The 19,654-nt window shown below is 41.4% G+C and overlaps 1 protein-coding gene across 7 annotated transcripts in view; it reads right to left on the bottom strand.

The window, feature by feature from the left end:
* Nucleotides 1-19,654, bottom strand: part of Ppp1r12b (protein phosphatase 1 regulatory subunit 12B) — a 215,516-nt gene that overhangs the window by 132,256 nt on the left and 63,606 nt on the right. For 3 of the 7 annotated variants that reach the window (XM_038348737.2, XM_038348746.1, XM_038348738.1), the window contains exons 9-12: nucleotides 9,090-9,202; nucleotides 5,893-6,093; nucleotides 4,474-4,556; nucleotides 3,354-3,479 (exon numbers count right to left, since the gene is read on the bottom strand). In XM_038348737.2, coding sequence (XP_038204665.1) covers nucleotides 3,354-3,479; nucleotides 4,474-4,556; nucleotides 5,893-6,093; nucleotides 9,090-9,202 — 523 coding nt within the window. The other 4 variants (XM_038348739.1, XM_038348745.2, XM_038348740.1 and 1 more) reach the window with 4 other exon arrangements.

The raw sequence follows: 19,654 nt of genomic DNA, 5'->3' as shown, positions 1-19,654 counted from the left end.
CAAAGATACTCTACCATGCTACCTTTAAATGGATGGAAAACCAAAAAGATACGCTCCCAGGACATAGCTTCTGCAAATACAAGCCTCTCCTTCTCACAGTGCTACCAAAAGAACACTAATTAGCATAATTCTCAAAAGGCTATAGGAAGTTTTTGGAACATGGATTAGCTTTTCTTCTGAGTTTGTATGTCATCTTCCAAAAGACTAAATACATGAGACTCTTACTAGAATGCTAATAAGTAAAATGTAGGAATATTTTTAATATATAATTTATTATCATGGGCTTGACTCTAAAACTGTAATCACAATTGGAAAGGTGGTTGACAAATGAAAGCAATCATGCTACTTTGACCCCTGAACATCAAGACAATGATATGGATCCAATGTTATTCAATAAGCAACTGCTGACTGTCTAGTAAAGACAAAACAAAAGCATATTCATTAAATTCTGGATACTGTCACAGGAATTTAAACTTCCTTCTACACTGACAAAGTCTCTTTGCTTCAAATCTCTTATGTGTTTCCAGAAGCATTAACTGTGATGATGCATCTCAAATGGCTCCGAGAAGCCTTACCTGGCGTGCTGTACAGGTGCAGCAGTGTTTGTACTGACTGGTGCAGGGCAAGAGGCCTTACCTGGCGTGCTGTACAGGTGCAGCAGTGTTTGTACTGACTGGTGCAGGGCAAGAGGCAGGTTGCCACTGGTTGCCCCGAGAGGTGGATGAACCAATGGTAATGGGTGAGGTAGCAGGAGATGAATTGCGATTGGCTGAAATGTAGGGACTTGTGGGGTCACTACTTTTACCAAATGAAGCACTGCAAAACAGCACACAGTCACTTTCTTCAGGACATGCTGCTCACTCACCGTTTCCCAACCCTGCCTCCCACCCAGATGTGAAAGGAGTGTAGGTCAAAGAGATGGCATGGCAACCAGGAAGTGGAGAGGTAACTCCAGCTGGAGCTGGGTCTCCAGCAGCAAGCAGGCAATCATCCAAGAGTGAAACAATCATCACTCTTTGAAGGATGATTTTTCTTTTGATCATTCATCCAAAAGAGTAAAGGAGGAGATGTGAAATTCAACAAGGGAAAGCAAGAAAGTAGAATACATGACAAGAGACTATTATTAGAAGAAAAAAAACCTGACAAACCCAAGGCCCCAAATCATGCACCATGACCACCTACATGACAGAAGGAATGCTGTGAAGCCAGAAGACCCAAGGATTGGGGGAGGTCTTAGGAATGTAAAGCAAAACAGTGAAGGAAAGAAAGGAGAGCTAGGGGAGAAAAAAATGGCTGCTGCAGTCATTTACCTTAAAGAAAAATGTCTTAGGGAGGAGAAGTAATAGTGTATGGGCAATGAAAGGTGAGGGAACTGAAGACATAAGGACGATCTCAACTGCAGCAAAGCCTTGCTGGGCTAGAAGCCTGTAAATGCTCTCAGACTGTAGCAGAGCTAGGGTGGTGACAGAAAGCTGTGAAACCTGCACGAGAAGAGCAGTGTTTTACTGGGCACAGGAGACTTGTTCCTGGCTACATACAAGAGACGATGTAGAGAATTCCAAGACCAAGGCTTGGCATAGCTGGGGGATGAGAGATTTCCTGCACTTTCTTTTTAAAATGGTGGTGACATGTAATCCTTTCTTCCTGGGAAGACTACAGGCTTTATAAAATCACTCTAGGGTCACAGACAATGAGTGCTGGAAACCTAAGGCACCAAGTGACTTGTAGATCTTTTCTCAAAAAAATGCTCATCTAATTAAGCACAATTTGCAGCCCTTTCATCTTCTGTTCACTGTAACTTTGCCCAATCTACATCAAAACAAAGCCATTAAAACTCATTTGCTGATAGATTTGGGTCATGAACATCAACAACTACACCCCCCACTCTCGAATAACTCCACACTTGGAAACTAAATTGAAGCTTTCTTTCTTTCCCATCCCTAGAATGTTATCCTCTTAGAAAAGTTTCTTTGATATTGGATTTCACTGTGAGGAAGAGTAATATATCTTCGTAATTCAAGGCCTTTTCCTTTAAGAGAAATGGGTGATACCCTCATAAAGCCCCAAACAACTGATTGGTATACTAGTCAGTGGGCTTGAATGTAACCCAGTTGGTAGTATGCTTGCCTAGTATACAGGAGGCCTTGGGGTCAATTCCTGGCCTTATAAATGTGTTTAGTAACATACACCTGTAAGCTCAGCACTCAGGAGGTAAGAAGCAGGTAGATCAAAATTTCAAGATTACTTTCAACTACACAGGAGTTCAAGGCTAACTGAGGCTACATGAGGCTCTGCCTATGCAAATAAATAAATACATACATAAAATAAAATAACCATTGAGCTATACTTGTACACTTCCAAAGTCAAGACCTTTCTTAGGATGTGCCTGCAGAACTGAAGAATTAAACGGCAGTACTGTCTATTTCCATCATAGCTTATTTCCCACATTCCGACATTAACTACCTGTCAAGAGCCTTCCTGTTAGGTAGAAATAGTTTTGATCACAAACAGCTAATCTGCTTTTATAGTCTTGGCCAAAGCCTGTTAATAAGGTAGCCATCTAGAAAGCCTAATGACAAAGGCAGGAGGCGGCAGCTGGAAGGGTTAAGTGGAAGTGAAGAAAGAATTCAAAGTAAGCAATGAAAAACAGATTCTTCTACATCAGCAGCAAAATTCAAACCAAAATATTATTAAGTGCCTCTTGTAGCTTAATGGTTCTGGCAGAGGTGCTTTGCTTGCTGGCTAGCTTGTGGCAAAGAAAATAATTGCAGGAAAGAGAATACAGATGAGATCAAAGGAAACCCATGTACCTTCTCTGCACACCAAACTTGCGAGTTTCACATCTTGATGGATCTGAAGGCCATTAAAGTCATAAAAAAACAAAAACAACTCAAGTCCCTAAATTAACAGGCTCAACATGAAATGACTTAAATCCAACAGAAAACTGTTCCCATTTCCCACTCCTTACCACCCTATCGTGCCCCTCCCTCCTCCCACCTCAAAGTATAACCTGTACTCTAGTTTTAGAAAAGGGAAAATCAAGACTAGGCAAGAGTGCATAAATTTCGTCTTCCCCAGAAATCACTAGATGCTACTTCAGACTGAAATTTTATTAGGGCCGAGAGGATGGAGTATAAAGTTGGGTCTGTAGTGAGGATTGGAATTGGCTTACTTTAATCCAGTTAACAAGAGAAAAAAATTAATTTTAAATTAGTGAAAATGCTGATCCCAAAAATCTAAAAGCCATTCATTTTGTGGTGCTAATTGGATATAAAGAGCATGCAATCATTACCCGTCCTCCCATGATCAGAGTGAAGAAAGAAAATGATCTCCCACCCCTCTGCAGCTGGTACCTTTTCAAGTAAGTTGACACATAAGGGGAAGGAGCAATTGTCTGTGGCGTTTCATTTCCCTTTGTTTCATCCCTCCACAGCTGCTTGGTGTGGGAGCCACTCCTCACCAGATTAACGGCTGACTCTCTGTACAGGCAAGAAAGAAAAACCAACAAAGCAATGATTCCTACCACCAATTTGGTCTATAAACAGAGAGAACAGCCAATTGAAAACTGTAACATGCTAAAGAAACAGGAACATGCTTCAAGTGATTCTGTTTTCTATACGTTTCTTATATTAGGGTTGGCTTTCTTCTATTAACATTAAACCCAACCCATTCCAACAGATACCAAATTATACCTCACACCAAAAGTCCCTCATCCTTTTGTGATGAGGAGTCATTTTTTAACTAATTTAAAAAGTACCTTGCACTGATCCCCAGTGGCAGGTTGCGAAGGAGCTAATGAGGTTACTACAGGAGGAAAAGGAGGGGTGCTGCTAGGTGCCTCTTCAGCACTACAAATGAGAAGATATCCAGAAGGGGCTGTAGTAGGTTTTGTGAACTCACAATCAAAAACTTGGGGTCTTTGCTGTAGAGGCTGTAGGCCTACAGCAATCCTTCTTGGGCTTTAATGTTTATTTTAATCACTTAGGATATTCTGATTCTGATTCCACAGCTCCAACAGGCCTCCAAGTGATGCCTGATAGGAGAAGCATGCCTTGAGGAAAAAAGGGTCTAGATTAAGTTCTGCCTTAAAATGCAGGACATTAAATCTTACTTCCTTATAAATTAGAAGCTGATCATTTCAAGTAAACAATCTATTCAATTCTATCAATCTAGTCAATTACTATGTGGTATATAGTATACAAGGCATGGCTGGGCGGCTGGAGAAACAAAACAGAGCCTGCGAAGGCACTAAAACAGTCCTGCAGACAGCAATGTCTAAACTGGAGTTAAAATATGAAGGGGTAAAAAAATGGCAAAAAAAAAATGGTAAAGGCTGGGAAGTATTCTGAGCAGAAGGGACAGGCAATCCATAATGTACTGACAACACCGGTGGGACAAGGCAGAAGAATAACAGCCAGATCTCTATGCCCAGAGGGCTGAAAGACATCATCTTTTGGCATGTATTGTGATTACCTGTTCTCCTTTTCTTCAATGTCACTTGTGCTGCTGAGCCTCCGGGGTACCAACGTGCTAAAATAGTTTTTGTTTTCTCTTTCCTATAAAAATAAAAACATGTAATACCCAAGAAAGGTTCAATACTGACACAGCACAAAACATTTTTGGTAGAAAAGCAGGACTCTGGTAGGCATAGTTGTGCACTTGTAATCCTAGCCCTTGGGAAGTAAAAGCAGGAAGAGTTTAAGTTCAGAACCAGCCAGACCTACAACAGTGAAACTTTGCCTCAAATCTCAAGGAGGAGGAAAAGGTGGAACTTATGATAGTTATTCTCATATCTGGATTCATCCTTAATTCTATTTCGAGTGGTATTACACAAGACTAGCTATTAAAAACTTACTCTTACCTTTCCTTCATAAAAATCCTGTCTGGAGGGAAACAGTTCTCAAGAGAAAGCCAGGATGCTCCAGTGAAGAAAACAGCACAACAGACACAAAGGGCAGCACTGAGGGAGTGAGAAGGGGTCTGGGAAGCCACAAGCAGCTCCATGGGACTGACGCCCTGCACACATCAGTCTCACTTGTTCTCCAGCTATTTTTTCCCTGAAATGCGACTTCCTTAGGGACACATAGAACAGATACACTGCAGCTCATCCCTTCAAGTTGTCACCAGAAAAACAAACAGTAAGAGGACTATGATTACAAGGAAGACCCCAGAGAAGAACACGGTGTGAATCTAGTAAAATCTAGAAACAAATTCTTCTTTGATGAATATAATGGGGAACTTCTTGTGAAGTCAGTCTAATCATATATTTATATAAATGAGAAACAATAGGTTAAATTTTTCTTGCAGGCAGGGTATGATAGCATACATTGAAATTCTAGCACTTGGAAGGCTGAGGCTACATAGCAGGTTCCAGGTCATCCTGTTCTAATTTTTAACAAAGAAACAATAAACCACTAAGTGCTAACGTGCCCAGTTGCATTAAGGTTCAAAGTTCAACTATGCTTGCAAACATCAAAAGAGTAAGTTTTCCTGATACTGACTCAGAAGAACCATTTGGGCCACGTTCAACTTTTAGTCTCATTATTTTGCTTTAGGTAAAGTAAGAAAGAATGAACATAAAATAAGCCAAAAGGAAAAAGCTATTTTAGGACTTTCTTTTTTGGCCAAAAAAATACTAGCAAATAAATAACTACTTGATGAAACTACTGAAGTCACAAGGCCGACTCATCTCCACAGACACCGAGTGCCTCGTGCCAAAGTTCCCATCTTTTGGCAACAAGGGATTACTTCTGTCCTCCACCTTAAAAACATCTTCACATTTTCCATAGTCAACTTGGGGACTACAAAGCACTCCCATGTTGTCATGACTGCATTTCCACTGAAGAGCACTGCCTTGGAATGCCCTGCATACCCCTCCCCTCTCCACCACACCTTATCTTTGTCATCCAGCAAAGCTGAGATCCGAGGGCTTGAGGAGGAACGGTAGATGGAAGAACCTCGATCCCTAAAGGCTTCCCTGGAGTTGGCCACTTCACTCAGCATATTGTGACTGCCAGTTTTTCTGAGTCCCAGTCTCCATGAAGAAGGAGATTCATCTTTGGGCTCTTCTGTCTTGTTGAAAAGACTGGACAACTGTAAGGAAAGGAAGGAAGGGGGAAGTCCTGATGATCTATTCTTCTTTGTCCTATTTCATTTTCCCCACTTAATGAAGTTCAGTGGAACAGCCTAGGAATGTTCCAGAGGAACCGATCCCTGGCAGGCTTCCTGCCACTGTGCCTACTCACTTGGCAGATGCTAGATGCTCCCAAGGGCTCTTTCTTCAGAAGCCAGCAGTGAATTCCAATTCTTAGTGCTCCTACCCACAAACCTGCTCTAAGCAGGGAAGTCCCTTTGCTGTCCTTGTGAACCAGCACTGTCCTGAAGCAGTTTTCCTGATACTGACTCAGAAGAACCAGGAGACTGTGCTCCGGTGATTCATTTTCTTCTGACTTGCTGGGTACCCTCTTTGTCTCAATGTGCTTATCTTTAAAATTGTGGCAATGAACTTAATTCTTCCCTCTGATACAGTCTGAAGAAACAGGGTGAGCTAATGAATAAATATATGTGGATGCAGTGTTCTTCCATGAGATAAGTAAATTATTTCCTTTTATTAAAAATAGATTTTTTTCTCACATAATATAACCTGATTACAATTTCCCCTTCCCTCCACTTCTTGCAGTTCCTCCCAATCTCCTCTCCCATCTGAATCCCCTCCCATTTTATCTGTCATTAGTAAAGGGATAATAATGAAATAAAATATAATAAAACAAAAACTAACATCAGAATTGAACAAAATAAACAGAAGGAAAAGAACCCAAGAGAAGGCACAAGAAACAGAGACACACTCATTTGCATACTTAGGAATCTCATAAAAACACTGAACTGGAATGATATACACAAAGGACCTGGTTTAGACCAGTGCAGGCCCTGTGCATGCCGCCTCAGTCTCTGTGAGCTCATCTGCGCTTTGTTCATGCTTTGTTCATGCTGACATAGAGAACTTGTCTCCTTGGTGTCCTCCACCCTCTCTGGCTCCAATACTCTTTCTGCCTCCTCTTTCACAGGGTTTCCTGAACCCTGAGAAGAAGGATTTGATAGAGAGATCTCATTTCAGGCTGAGTATACCAAGGTCTCTCATGTGATAAATTAATTTTAAGTTGTACAAATGTCAACTCCTCAAAAAAAATCTAACTATAATATTAAGGAAATAAACTATTTAATATTAAACAGCAATTTGAAATTAAACAGTTTGACATTTTACTGAGTAATAAATTTTAAAATATAAAATTTTTAGAGGTGTGAAGGTCACCATCTTTCTTATTCTGCCTAGATAGAACATCTTTCAAAGAAATCAATAGCTCACCATCACCACAATTGCATGGTGACACATGCCTGTAATCCCAGCATTTAGAAAGTAGAGGTAGGTAGATCAAGGTCTCATTCAGCTCCACAGTAAGTTTGAGGCCAGCATGGCCTTTGGTTATGTAAGACCTGTCTTAAAACCTCAGGAAAGGAAAAGAAAGATTGCAGCGGATACAGCTCGGCGGTGCTATGCTTGTTGAGCATGTTCAAGATCCTAAGTCTAGCGTCAGCACTAAAGACAAACAGCAGCACTTCATGGACAAGTTTACATTGTCATCTTATGAAGCAGGGAAGCAGGCCGGAGATATGGGTCAGTGGGAGAGTGCTTGCTTAACATACACAAGCATATATATACAAGGCTCAGTCCCAAATAAAACAGAGAAACACCACAGGCTAACATTAGTACAGAAACCACATTAGGGTCTTTAGGGTATAACTGGTCCTTCAGATGCCAGGCAACAGTCCCTTTCCTACGGTCTAGAGACCTTTATAAAAAAAAAAAAATCTTCTGTCTTTCTTCCAAAACCAGGCCATCTTTGTTGGTTAGTAGAGTAAAAGTCACTCATCTCCATCCACCTTCCACTAAGATTTCTCTTGACATCAACCGTCTAAATATAGGCATTTATGAGTGCCTTCATTTTTATACACCACTGTGACTCTAAAGGGAATTCTTCCTCCTTTCCCAGTATTACTTTAGCATAGAGGAAGTACGTGTAACTGCATTTCTTAAGTAGTACTGTTCTTTTATAAAAGGTAGGAAGTGTAGTCACACCTAGAAATATTTGAGTATCTGAGGTGCAAGTATATTACTGGATAATGACCAAGGATGGCACTCTATGTAAAGTTTGATTAATGATTCACAATGATGTCTCTAAAAATAAATAAGGCTTGGATAGACTTTGTTTCCTTTCCCCTATGGCAAATTAAAAACTCTAAGGCCAAAGTTTCAGACCAACTGTCTCTCTGCCAGAAGCCTACAGCTTTGGAAAGGCCTACATACAGTTGTTGCAGGAGTGCTCCTGGAATTTCAATAAGTCCTTCTCCCACCCTTGCCCTAACACATGAGACTAAACTTTTCATGACAAGTAGAAAAAGGAATTGCCATCAAAACATTTCTAGATGCTACATGCCTTCCCACCAGTCTATTTTTTATACAGTTGTCTTCATTTTTAATATGAGAAAGAAACAGTTAAAACACAGAATCTTTTTGGTCTCAGGATACTTCCATCCTGTTATTGTAACACATCTGTAGCCATATTTATTTGGCATTTGTTTTTCAAAGACTTGGGGGGCATTGTTATGGCCAGGATTTTGTATCCCTCTAAAACTCATACTAAAGCCTTAACCAATACAACTGCATCTGGACGTTGGGCCTCTGAGGAAGTGACAAAGGTAGAATGTGGTCAACAGCACAGGGCTGGTCGCCTTCTAGGAGAGAGACAACAGTGCTCTTTCCACATGTTAAGATACAGCAAGAAGGAGGCATCATCCAACCAGAAGACAGCCCTTATGAGCAATCAGACTGGCTAGCACATTGTTCTGGTGACTCTTCAGCCTCCAGAACTGTAAGAAGCAAAGTCCTATTTTTTTAAGTCACAGTTGATGGTATTTTGGTGTAAGAGCCTAAAAGAGGCAAGAATATACTATTTTGCAAGAATGCATCTTGAGGCCTTTGTGTTACCGTAGCAGAGTGGAATATAGCCTCACACCAATTCCAAAGTACTCACTCTCCTAGCAGAAGAGGCAGAGAAGGTGTTCTGAGCTGGGGCTGGGGTCTGCTCCATGAGACGACTCCTGCTTTCAGAGTTGGAATGGTTGACAGTGGCTTCTGGCTTTTTATCTGTTATTTAAGACAAGAGAAGCAATAAATATAAATATGAAAATCTTGTGTGTATACATCCATTTCTACTAAGAAAAAAATGTTTTGCCAAATCAAAGAAGATTATTAGAACCATGAGATGTCTGAACTCACACTAGTACAAATGCTAGCAACTGTGGGTAGAAGAAAATAAACTCAAGGATATCCTTATCTTGGTAGGCTCCAACTTCTGATAAAAAAAAAAGTCTCTACAGTAGAGTGTGTGTGTGTGTGTGCGCGCGTGTGTTTATATTGTATATAAAATTTATCATTATAAAGAATCTGTCCAGTTCTGTAGGGAAGTTGGCTAGGAAATGAAAACAGAAAATACGTAAGATAGCCTTTGCTTTCGAGGTAATCACAACAAAAAAGAAATAAGACACGTTATAATAAAAACACAAGAGCTTATGGTTGATTTGGATCGATAGGTACTGTAGATTTTAAAGAAGGGCAGAGCTTCTGAGGAAGGAAATAAGTTCCAAAGAAAGTTGACAGACAGACTGATGGATAGGTGGAGGAGGAACGACGTCTCAGTGAACACAATCACACATCTGTTGGTCAGTCAGTTTCAAAGACTGCTGGTCAAGTTTCAGAACTTTAGTAACTGGATTCACAGGACTAGGAGTGACTCATCCCAGCAGAGGCATCAATCAGAAAGCTTGTCTGCTATATAGCAATTAATAACTAGCACAGAGCTTGTACCTAATGGCTGTAATTCTGGTATTTATACTCTGAGAACAGATCCAGAGTAAGTTTCATGGGTCCTGTGGTAATTATAAGCTACACCTAGTTGTGTGATACTGAGTTACATATTATATTTGAACTTCTACTTTCTAATTAACAAGAGATTTTTAAAAATTATTTATTTATATTTTTTATATAGGAGTGCTTTGTATGTATACCCGCATGCCAGAATGGGACATAAGATCCTATTATAGGAGCCAGGCGGTGGTGGCGCACGCCTTTAATCCCAGCACTCGGGAGGCAGAGGCAGGCGGCTCTCTGAGTTCGAGGCCAGCCTGGTCTATAAGAGCTAGTTCCAGGACAGACTCTAGAAACTACAGGGAAACCCTGTCTCAAAAAACCAAGAAAAAAAAAAGATCCTATTATAGATGGATGTGAGCCACCACATACACTGGGAATTGAACTAACTGAACTTAGAACCTCTGGAAGAGCAGCCAGGGCTTTTTACTTTCTTTCTTTCTTTTCTTTTTTTTGGTTTTCCAAGACAGAGTTTCTCTGTGTATCAGCCCTGGTTGTCCTGAAACTCACTTTGTAGATCAGGCTGGCCTTGAACTCACAGAGATTCACCTGCCTCTGCCTCTGCCTCCCGAGTGCTGGAATTAAAGGCGTGCGCCACCACCACCTGGCTCAGTCAGTGCTCTTAACCACTGAGTCATCTCTCCAGCCCTTAACCAGAGATTTTAATTTCTGCGTTAAGAAAATTTTTATTTTTTAAACTTTTATATTTAATTTTGTTTTATGTGCATTGGTGTTTTGCCTGTATGTATGTCTGTGTGAGAGTGGAACCGGTCTTACAAACAGTAGTGAGCTGCCATGTGGGTGCTGGGAATTGAACCCAGGTCCTATGGAAGGGCAGTTTTTAATGCTCTTAACCACTGAGCCAACTCTCCAGCCCCTAAGAGAATTTTTATAAAGATTAGAAATAGTACTTTTAAACTGCATATCTCATTGACTATAGTAAGCCTCTTTATGTTTTTAATGCTATCACTTCTTAGGTATTATAATAATAAAGATATCTTTAAGTAATAAATATATCTAGACTCTAAGAAATCTAGCTTATGAGCCAAACGAAATAGATGCTAAAGTACTGGTTGCCAATGCATCATTGACTCCATAAACCTATGGCCTCATGTAGTGCCCTTTTCACACTAACTCTGTGCTTGACCAGTTGCTTGCTATGGCCTCTGAAACATCAGCAATTGAGACACTCAGCCTTGTTCTCTTAATGAATCTCAGAATCCAGTTGCCACAGGAAGAAATGGGGCAAGCCTGCTAGATGAGAGGAGATCACTTGTCCTAACCATCACAGCCAACTACCAAAAGCATGAACAATGACATCTAGGACCAGCTATCCTTACATATGTCTTATTAGTTGATGGTACAAACATAAATAAGCACACCACTACCTTAAGACACAGACAAGCTATCTACCTTCCCCAGTTGCCAAGCTATAGAATAGCATTCACAAAAAGAGCCTTTGTCTTTTAGCTCCTTCCCTCCGCCACCCACACAGAGTCTTATGTAACTCAGTATGATGTCAAATTGCCTGTGTAGCTAGCTGAGGGTGACCTTGAGCTTCTGATCCTCCTGCTTTTCCCTTCCAATTGCTGAAATTACAGGAGTGTGCAGGAGGTCAGGTTTTATGCAGTGCTGGGAATCTAACCCAGGGCCTTGTACAAGTGAGGCAAGCACTCTACCAACTGAGCCATATGCTACCTCAAGAGTTACTGTTTTTTTTTTGTTGTTTTGTTTTGTTTCCAGTTTATTTATTTTTTATTAAAAATTGCCATCTCCTCCCCTCCTCCTCCCCCTTCCCTCCCCTCCCCTCCACCCATACCCCCACTCCCTCCCTCTTCAGGCCAAAGAGCCATCAGGGTTCTCTACACTATGTTGAGTCCAAGGTCCTCCCAACTCCCTCCAGGTCCAGGAAGGTGAGCAACCAAACTGACAAGGCTCACACAGAGCCCGTCCATGTCGTAGAGACCAAGCCCATCGCCATTGTCCTTGGCTTCTCGGTCAGCCTCCACCATCAGCCACTTTCAGAGAGTCCGATTTGGTCGATGAGGGTTCCCAGGTGTCCAGGAAGATGCCCCCAGCTAGGTCCTTGGGCAGCTGAGGAGAGGGTGCCAGAAATGTCCAGATCCCATTGGCATACTCATGAATATCTTGCATATCACCATAGAACCTTCACCTGGCATTGGATGGAGAAAAATGACAGAGCCCCACATAGGAGCACCGGACTGAGCTCCCAAGGTCCCGATGAGGAGCAAAAGGAGGGAGATCATGAGCAAGGAAGTCAGGACCGTGAGGAGTGCGTTTACCCATTGAGACGGTGGGACAGATCTAACGGGAGACCACCAAGTCCAGTTGGAATGGAACTGATGGAACAGGGGACCAAACCGGGCTCTCTGAATGTGGCTGACGGTGGAGGAGGACTGAGAAACCAAGGACAACGGCAATGACTGTGAACTCTACAGCATGGACGGGCTCACTGTGAGCCTTAACCTTCACCTGGCGATGGATGGAGATAGAGACAGAGCCCCACACTGGAGCACCGGACTGAGCTCCCAAAGTTCTGATGAGGAGCAGAAGGAGAGAGATCATGAGAAAGAAAGTCAGAACCATGAGGGATGCGTTCACCCACTGAGACGGCAGGACAGAACTAATGGGAGACCACCAAGTCCACTTGGAATGGGACTAAAGAGTTACTGTTTTTAGACATTAAGTTTGGAGGTAGTTTATTATGAAGAAATATGGAATTGATATACAAAATTCTTAAGTCAGACAAAAAAGAGAAAATACAAATTCTAATAAAAATGTTTATGTTAATCTCAAAATATAACAGATATTTTAATATATTATCACTGTATAGGACACACAAAAACTATAATTTTTATGAGGTTGCATATATAGATCTTTAAAAATGGGAAAAATAGCCGGGCGGTGGTGGCACACGCCTTTAATCCCAGCACTCGGGAGGCAGAGGCAGGCGGATCTCTGTGAGTTCGAGGCCAGCCTGGTCTACAAGAGCTAGTTCCAGGACAGGCACCAAAGCCACAGAGAAACCCTGTCTTGAAAAACCAAAAAAAATAAAAATAAAAAAAAATAAAAAATAAAAATGGGAAAAATGAATCAAATAGATATTTGTTCATTGTCTGCTTATGCGATAAGCACATCTGGAAAGGTCTAGGTAAAACCCATTTCCATGTACTCTACCAGCACATTTAATGAGCACCCACACACAGAAGGCCACAAGGCACACAGAAAGATGGAGAAAACACGTAAGAATATTCAAATGCACCCAGAGCTTGTCTATGGGAACAGCAGAGGGGGTGAGAAGAAAACCAGAAGTAGTTCAAATATTAAGCAGCATGAGAAAATTAATACAAAAGAGCTAAAAACAAACAGCTACTAAAATCAACAGAAGAAAGAAACCCGTGTATCTACATGGTCTGGTAGCAGTTTATTTGAGTTGAGCGCTGAGATATGAGGAAATTTTCAGTTGGCAAAGAACTACAGAAATGAGTAGGGAGTCTGCCCACACCCGGCTGCTGGTGACTTCCTACTTGCTGCACTGTCCCTGCTCCCATCACACGACTGCTTGCTTCTCTGCGGCAGAAACACGCATGCTGCTTTCCCTCAACCTCTTTGCTTCCTTCACTGACATCACCTTAATTTCTAAACACAGAATGCTCTGAGGTTCTTTCTCATACCTCCTGTTTTCTATCATCTGTGGGACCCTCATACTTGCCTACAGTTTTTTAAAATTATTTATTATTGTTTTATATGTGTTTTGGCTTGCATATGCATGTGTACCACATGCCTACTTGGTGCCTGCCGCTTGAGAAGAGAGCATCAGATCCCCTGAAGCTGGAGTTACAGACAGCTGTCAGTTGTTGCCATGAGTACTGGGAACTGAATTTGGATCGTCAGCAAGAGTAGCAAGTGTTCTTAATAGCTAAGCCATCTCTCCAGCTCCTCTTTTCTATGGTTTTCCACTTTTCTAATATAGAGAATTTCCACTGTTCCCTCCTAAATTGAGGATTTCTATACCCGGAGAACAGTGCCATTGGCTAGCAATGAAACCTAGTTCATGTAATGCCATATAGTGTCAATATCTCATTCTAAAAATAGAGTGGTAATAACATATGCCCTAAAGTATGGCTGTGGGGATTAAATAAAATTGTTCAGGATCCTGGGGTAGGTTGATCCCGAATTTCCTGAGAAACCGCCACACTGATTTCCAAAGTGGTTGCACAAGTTTGCATTCCCACCAGCAATGGATGAGTATTCCCCTTACTCCACATCCTCTCCAGCAAAGGCTATCATTGGTGTTTTTGATTTTAGCCATTCTGACAGGTGTAAGATGGTATCTCAAAGTTGTTTTGATTTGCATTTCCCTGATCGCTAAGGAGGTTGAGCATGACCTTAAGTGTCTTTTGGCCATTTGAACTTCTTCAGTTGAGAATTCTCTGTTCAGATCACTACCCCATTTTTTAATTGGGTTAATTAGCATTTTAAAGTCTAGTTTCTTGAGTTCTTTATATATTTTGGAGATCAGACCTTTGTCTGTTGCGGGGTTGGTGAAGATCTTCTCCCAATCAGTAGGTTGCCTTTTTGCTCCTGGGAATATACCCAAGAGATTCCCAATCATACTACAAAAGCATTTGTTCAACTATGTTCATAGCAGTATTATTTGTAATAGCCAGAACCTGGAAACAACCTAGATGCCCCTCAATGTAAGAATGGATAAAAAAAAAAAGTATGGAATATATACGCATTAGAGTACTACTCAGCAGTAAAAAACAATGACATCTTGAATTTTGCATGCAAATGGATGGAAATAGAAAACACCATCCTGAGTGAGGTAACCCAGACTGAAAAAGATAAATATGGTATGTACTCACTCATTAGTGGATTCTAGCCATAAATAAAGGATATTGAGCCTATAATTCATGATCCTAGAGAAGCTAGATAGGAAGGTGAACCCAAAGAAAAACATGTAGTTATGCTTCTGGATATTGGAAGTAGACAAGATTGCCAAGCAAAATTGAGAGCTTGGGGGTGAGGGTAGGATGGGGGGAGAGGGGGAGAGAGAAGTGAGAAGGGGAGGATGGGGAGAGCTTGGGGGAATGGGACAGTTGGGATGGAGAGAGAGTGGATATGGGAGCAGGGAAGTATATATCTTAATTAAGGGAGCCATTTGAGGGTTGGCAAGAGACTGGACTCTAGAGGGGTTCCCAGGTGTCCAAGGAGATGTCCCCACCTTGCTCCTTGAGCAGCTGAGGAGAAGGCGCCTGAAATCGCCCTATACTATAGCCACACTGATGAATATCTTGCATATCACAATAGAACCTTCATCTGGCGATGGATGGAGATAGAGACAGAGACCCACATTGGAGCACTGGACTGAGCTCCCAAGATCCAAATGAGGAGCAGAAGGAGAGTGAACATGACCAAGGAAGTCAGGACAGCAAGGGGTGCGTACACTCACTGAGACAATGGGACCGATCTAATGGGAGCTCACCAAGGCCAACTGGACTGGGACTGATGGAGCATGTGATCAAACCGGTCTCTCTGAACGTGGCTGACAAGGAGGGATGACTGAGAAGCCAAGGACAATGGCACTGGGTTTTGATTCTACTGCATGTACTGGCTTTGTGGGAACCTAGTCTGTTTGGATCCTCACCTTCCTAGACCTGGATGGAGGGGGGAGGACCTTGGACTTCCCACAGGGCAGGGAACCCTGACTGCTCCTTGGACTGGAGAGGGAGGGGGGAGGGAAAGGGAAATGGGAGAGGAGGAGGTGAAAAATTTGTAAAAATTATATAATTTAATAAAAAATAATAAAAAAATTGTTCAAGTGTATTGTAAAGTAAAAAGCACTAAAGACATGTAAAGTTGCATTGTAATCTCAGAATGAGTTATATACTTTCCTATTGAATACCAGTGATTGTATTTACCTCTCTCATACGACATGTATTTTATTCATAAATGTCTTCTATTCTCTTACTAGGTAGAGTCAACAAAATCATTTAATGAATATGAATGTCTGTTGTATGCTGAAACCTCAAGTATAATAATGAACTCAGTGTTCCCAGAAAAACTGATAGATACTACAACTTCAGAAGTAAGAGCACAGTGCTATAAAGACAGAAATGGAGTGAAAGGCACAGGGTAGGAAAACACAGGAAGGAGCTTATATTAGTTGCTATCTTATAACAAAAGCAACTTAAGGAAGGTGGTGTGGCTTACAGCTCTAGGATATATAGTTCATCATGGAAGGAAAGTAAGGCAGGTGTAGTGCGGCTGGACATATCATGTCCACAGTCACACAAATGCTTGGACTCAGCTAGCCTTCTCCCTCTCTCTCTTTTTTTTTGGTTTTTTTTTTTTTTTTTCGAGACGGGGTTTCTCTGAAGTTTTAGAGCCTGTCCTGGAGCTAGCTCTTATAGACCAGGCTGGTCTCGAACTCACAGAGATCCGCCTGCCTCTGCCTCCCAAGTGCTGGGATTAAAGGCGTGCACCACCACCGCCCGGCCCTCTCTCTCTTTTTTAATGTAGCCTGGGAACCCAAACTACAGAATAACACCATCTAAATTTATGTTGCATCTTCCTACCTCAATCATAACCTAATCACAGACATGACCAGAAACTTGTGTCCCAAGTGATTCTAGATCCCATCAAGCTGACAAGACAACTACCACAGGTCTAGGTTCAAGTACTGAAAACTTAGTTCCTAGTTAGTGTCTGTAACTATGACACTAACTATGAGAGGTGACTGGGTCATAAGGGCTCTGACTTAACTGATGGACTGACAGACTCATAATTTGGAAGCATTCTTAGGAGATGGGAGGAGGTAAGCAGATCACTGAGAGTTGTTGCAGGATATTTTATACTGAGAACCCTGAGATTGCACTAATTAAATAAAATAAACCATAGGGTAGAGAGGCACAAGCAGTCAATGACTGGAAGTAAACAAAGAGTGTGAGGAGAAGTTGAGAGGTTGAAGAGAGACACAGGAAGTAGAAGGGAGGAGCATCTGGTTGGAGGAGCTTTGTTTTCAGACAGAGTAGGAGAGGCTCTCTTTCTGAGACATGGCTGAAGAGGAAGGTTGCCCTGATGCTTTCTCTGCCTCTCTGAGCTAGCAGGTTTTTACCCTAGCATCTGGCTCCTGAGTTTTTATTGATATAATAAAAAGACAGAGACTTAGTTAAAAACAATATTTGTTTCAGGATGCAGCAGTGGGATGCGAAGGCTCCCCGGGGCATGACCTTAGTAGCTAGGTGGCTGTCGAAATGCAGTCAGGAGCTGAGGGAGTGGTAGGATCAGCTGTAGCCACTGAGCAGCAGATTAAAAAAAAAAAAAAACAAAAAAAACAAAAACAAAAAAAAAAAAAACAGGGAGTATCTTGATTCTGACCCTTTTCTGTCTCTACTTCCTGGATGTTAAAACTTGAGCATCTCTGTCTACCACACCTATCTGACACCATGATATTCTTTCTGTTTAAGTACAGGCCCTGAAACATGGAGTCAATTGACCACAGACTGCAATCTATGAGACCATGAGTCAAGATAAATCTTCCCCACCCCTTACATAGTTCCTCTCAATATAAAAGATATTGATACAGACTCCAACTCTTCTAACTTCCTGTATCAGAAAAACACCTCACTCTTCTGAACCCCACACTTCCTAAAATAACCCACCCAATGAGTGTTTATGATAGTTTGAAATGAATTCAAAGGCACAGATGAAGGGAAACCCTGTCTCAAAAAAAAAAAAAAAAAAAGGCACAGATGAACATTCAAGACCAGGAATGCTGAGGTCATATTTGAGGAAATCAAGCAATCCAATTTAGCTACAAAATGTTCTTGCCTATGTAGAGTACTGGGAATGTCTGTTGGAGCTAGACAATCTGAGGCCTTGAAGGCTAGTCTACAGGGTGTGGGACTCACTCTGCAAAGAAAGATGGGATGAGGGTCTGGCACAGAAGATGTCTAAACAGAAGTATACCTTGGTCATAAGGGTGTTGTCAATATTTTATCCCCAAAGCAGTATGGACACGGTCTGTGTGCTAGACAGTTTTATGTAAAATTGACACAAATGAAAGTCATTTGAGAAGAGGGAACCTCAATTAAGAAAATGCCTCCAGCTGGGCGGTGGTGATGAATGCCTACAATCGCAGCACTTTGGAGGCAGAGGCACGCAGATCTCTGTGAGTTTGAAGCCAGTCTGGTCTACAGAGCAAGTTTCAGGACATAACAGCCAAGGCTACACAGAGAAACTCTGTGTATCAAAAAATAGAAAGAAAAAAAAAAGAAAAAAGCCTCCACAAGATCAAGTTATAGGCAAGCTTATTGTACTTTTCCTCAATTGGTGATTAACAGGGGTAGGGCCCAGCCTATAGTAGGTGGTGCCATCCCAGGGCTGGTGGTCCTGGATTCTATAAGGAAGAAGGCTGCACCTTCTATGTAAGCAGCATCCCTTTACGGCCTCTGTATCAGCTCCTGACTCCAGGTTCCGACACTGTTTGAATTCCTGTCCTGACTTCCTTCAGTGATGGACTATTAGTATGGAAACGTAAGACAAATAAATCCTTTCCTCCCCAACTTGCTTTTGGTCACAGTGTTTCATCATAGCAATAGTAACCCAAACCAAGACAGTCTATATGGAGTAAGACCTGACGCAGGAGTATAAATTATGAAGCAATAGCAACAGTTTTGGTAGCTCCCTCCCATTTCCTAATGCCATAGTAACTAGCAACAACAACAGAAAAATGTAGCATAGAGCAAAACCAAATATGAATTCCAGATACTGTGTGAAGGTTAGACTATTGGGATACTCAGTAAATAACACAAAGAACAAGAAATACACATTTATAACTTTTGGTGGATGTAATACAAGCATTTTCGGAGTAAGCTACAAATAGTAATAGATAAAAACTTAAATTTTTTAAGTGGCTGCAGAGATGGATAAACAGCCAAGAGCACTGGTTTTCTTCCAGAGAACCTTGGTTCCATTTCCAGCTCCCACATGGCAGCTCACAACCATCTGTAACTCCAGTTCCGGGATCTGATGCTGTTTTCTGGCCTCCACAAGGACTGCATGCATGTGGTGCACAGACAAGCAGGCAAAACACCCATACACACGAAAATAATAAAATAAATAACCTAAAGGAAATCCAAGGTTCCGTGAATATAAAGTTCTTTTTCCTTTACTGAAAACTTACTGGATGCCGCCTTCTCTATAAAACCTCGGCATCTAACTTCCTTTGGTGACAGTAAATGAACCTCAAATTAAGACATGAATTAAGAGCAGTATTCTCCCATGACTGAGAGAAACTATCAGCAAAGTCAAACACTAATATACAGCCTCAGTTCTTCAACTTATAACAAACTAAAAATAATCTGGAAACAAAAACTATGATCTTGAATTTGTGCTAAATATATACAGTTTTTGTTTTTGTTTTTCTTTTTTACAGGTAGGTGCCCTTACATTTTCATCATTCCCAAAGCAATATAATATAGTAGTTATTTACACTGTACCAGGTAATATAAGCAGCTGAGAGATGGTTTGAAGAACATAGGCAGGTGTACACAAGTTCTATGCAAATACTATACCAATATATATGAGACTTGTATATCTAAAGCTTTTGCTTATCTCCTGGGTCAGTCTCACATGACACTGAAG

The sequence above is a fragment of the Arvicola amphibius genome, chromosome 12, assembly GCF_903992535.2.
Source record: "Arvicola amphibius chromosome 12, mArvAmp1.2, whole genome shotgun sequence".
In the NCBI taxonomy this organism is placed as follows: domain Eukaryota; kingdom Metazoa; phylum Chordata; class Mammalia; order Rodentia; family Cricetidae; genus Arvicola; species Arvicola amphibius.
Note: the sequence above shows the minus strand (reverse complement) of the source record. Positions and strands in the feature narration are given on the sequence as shown.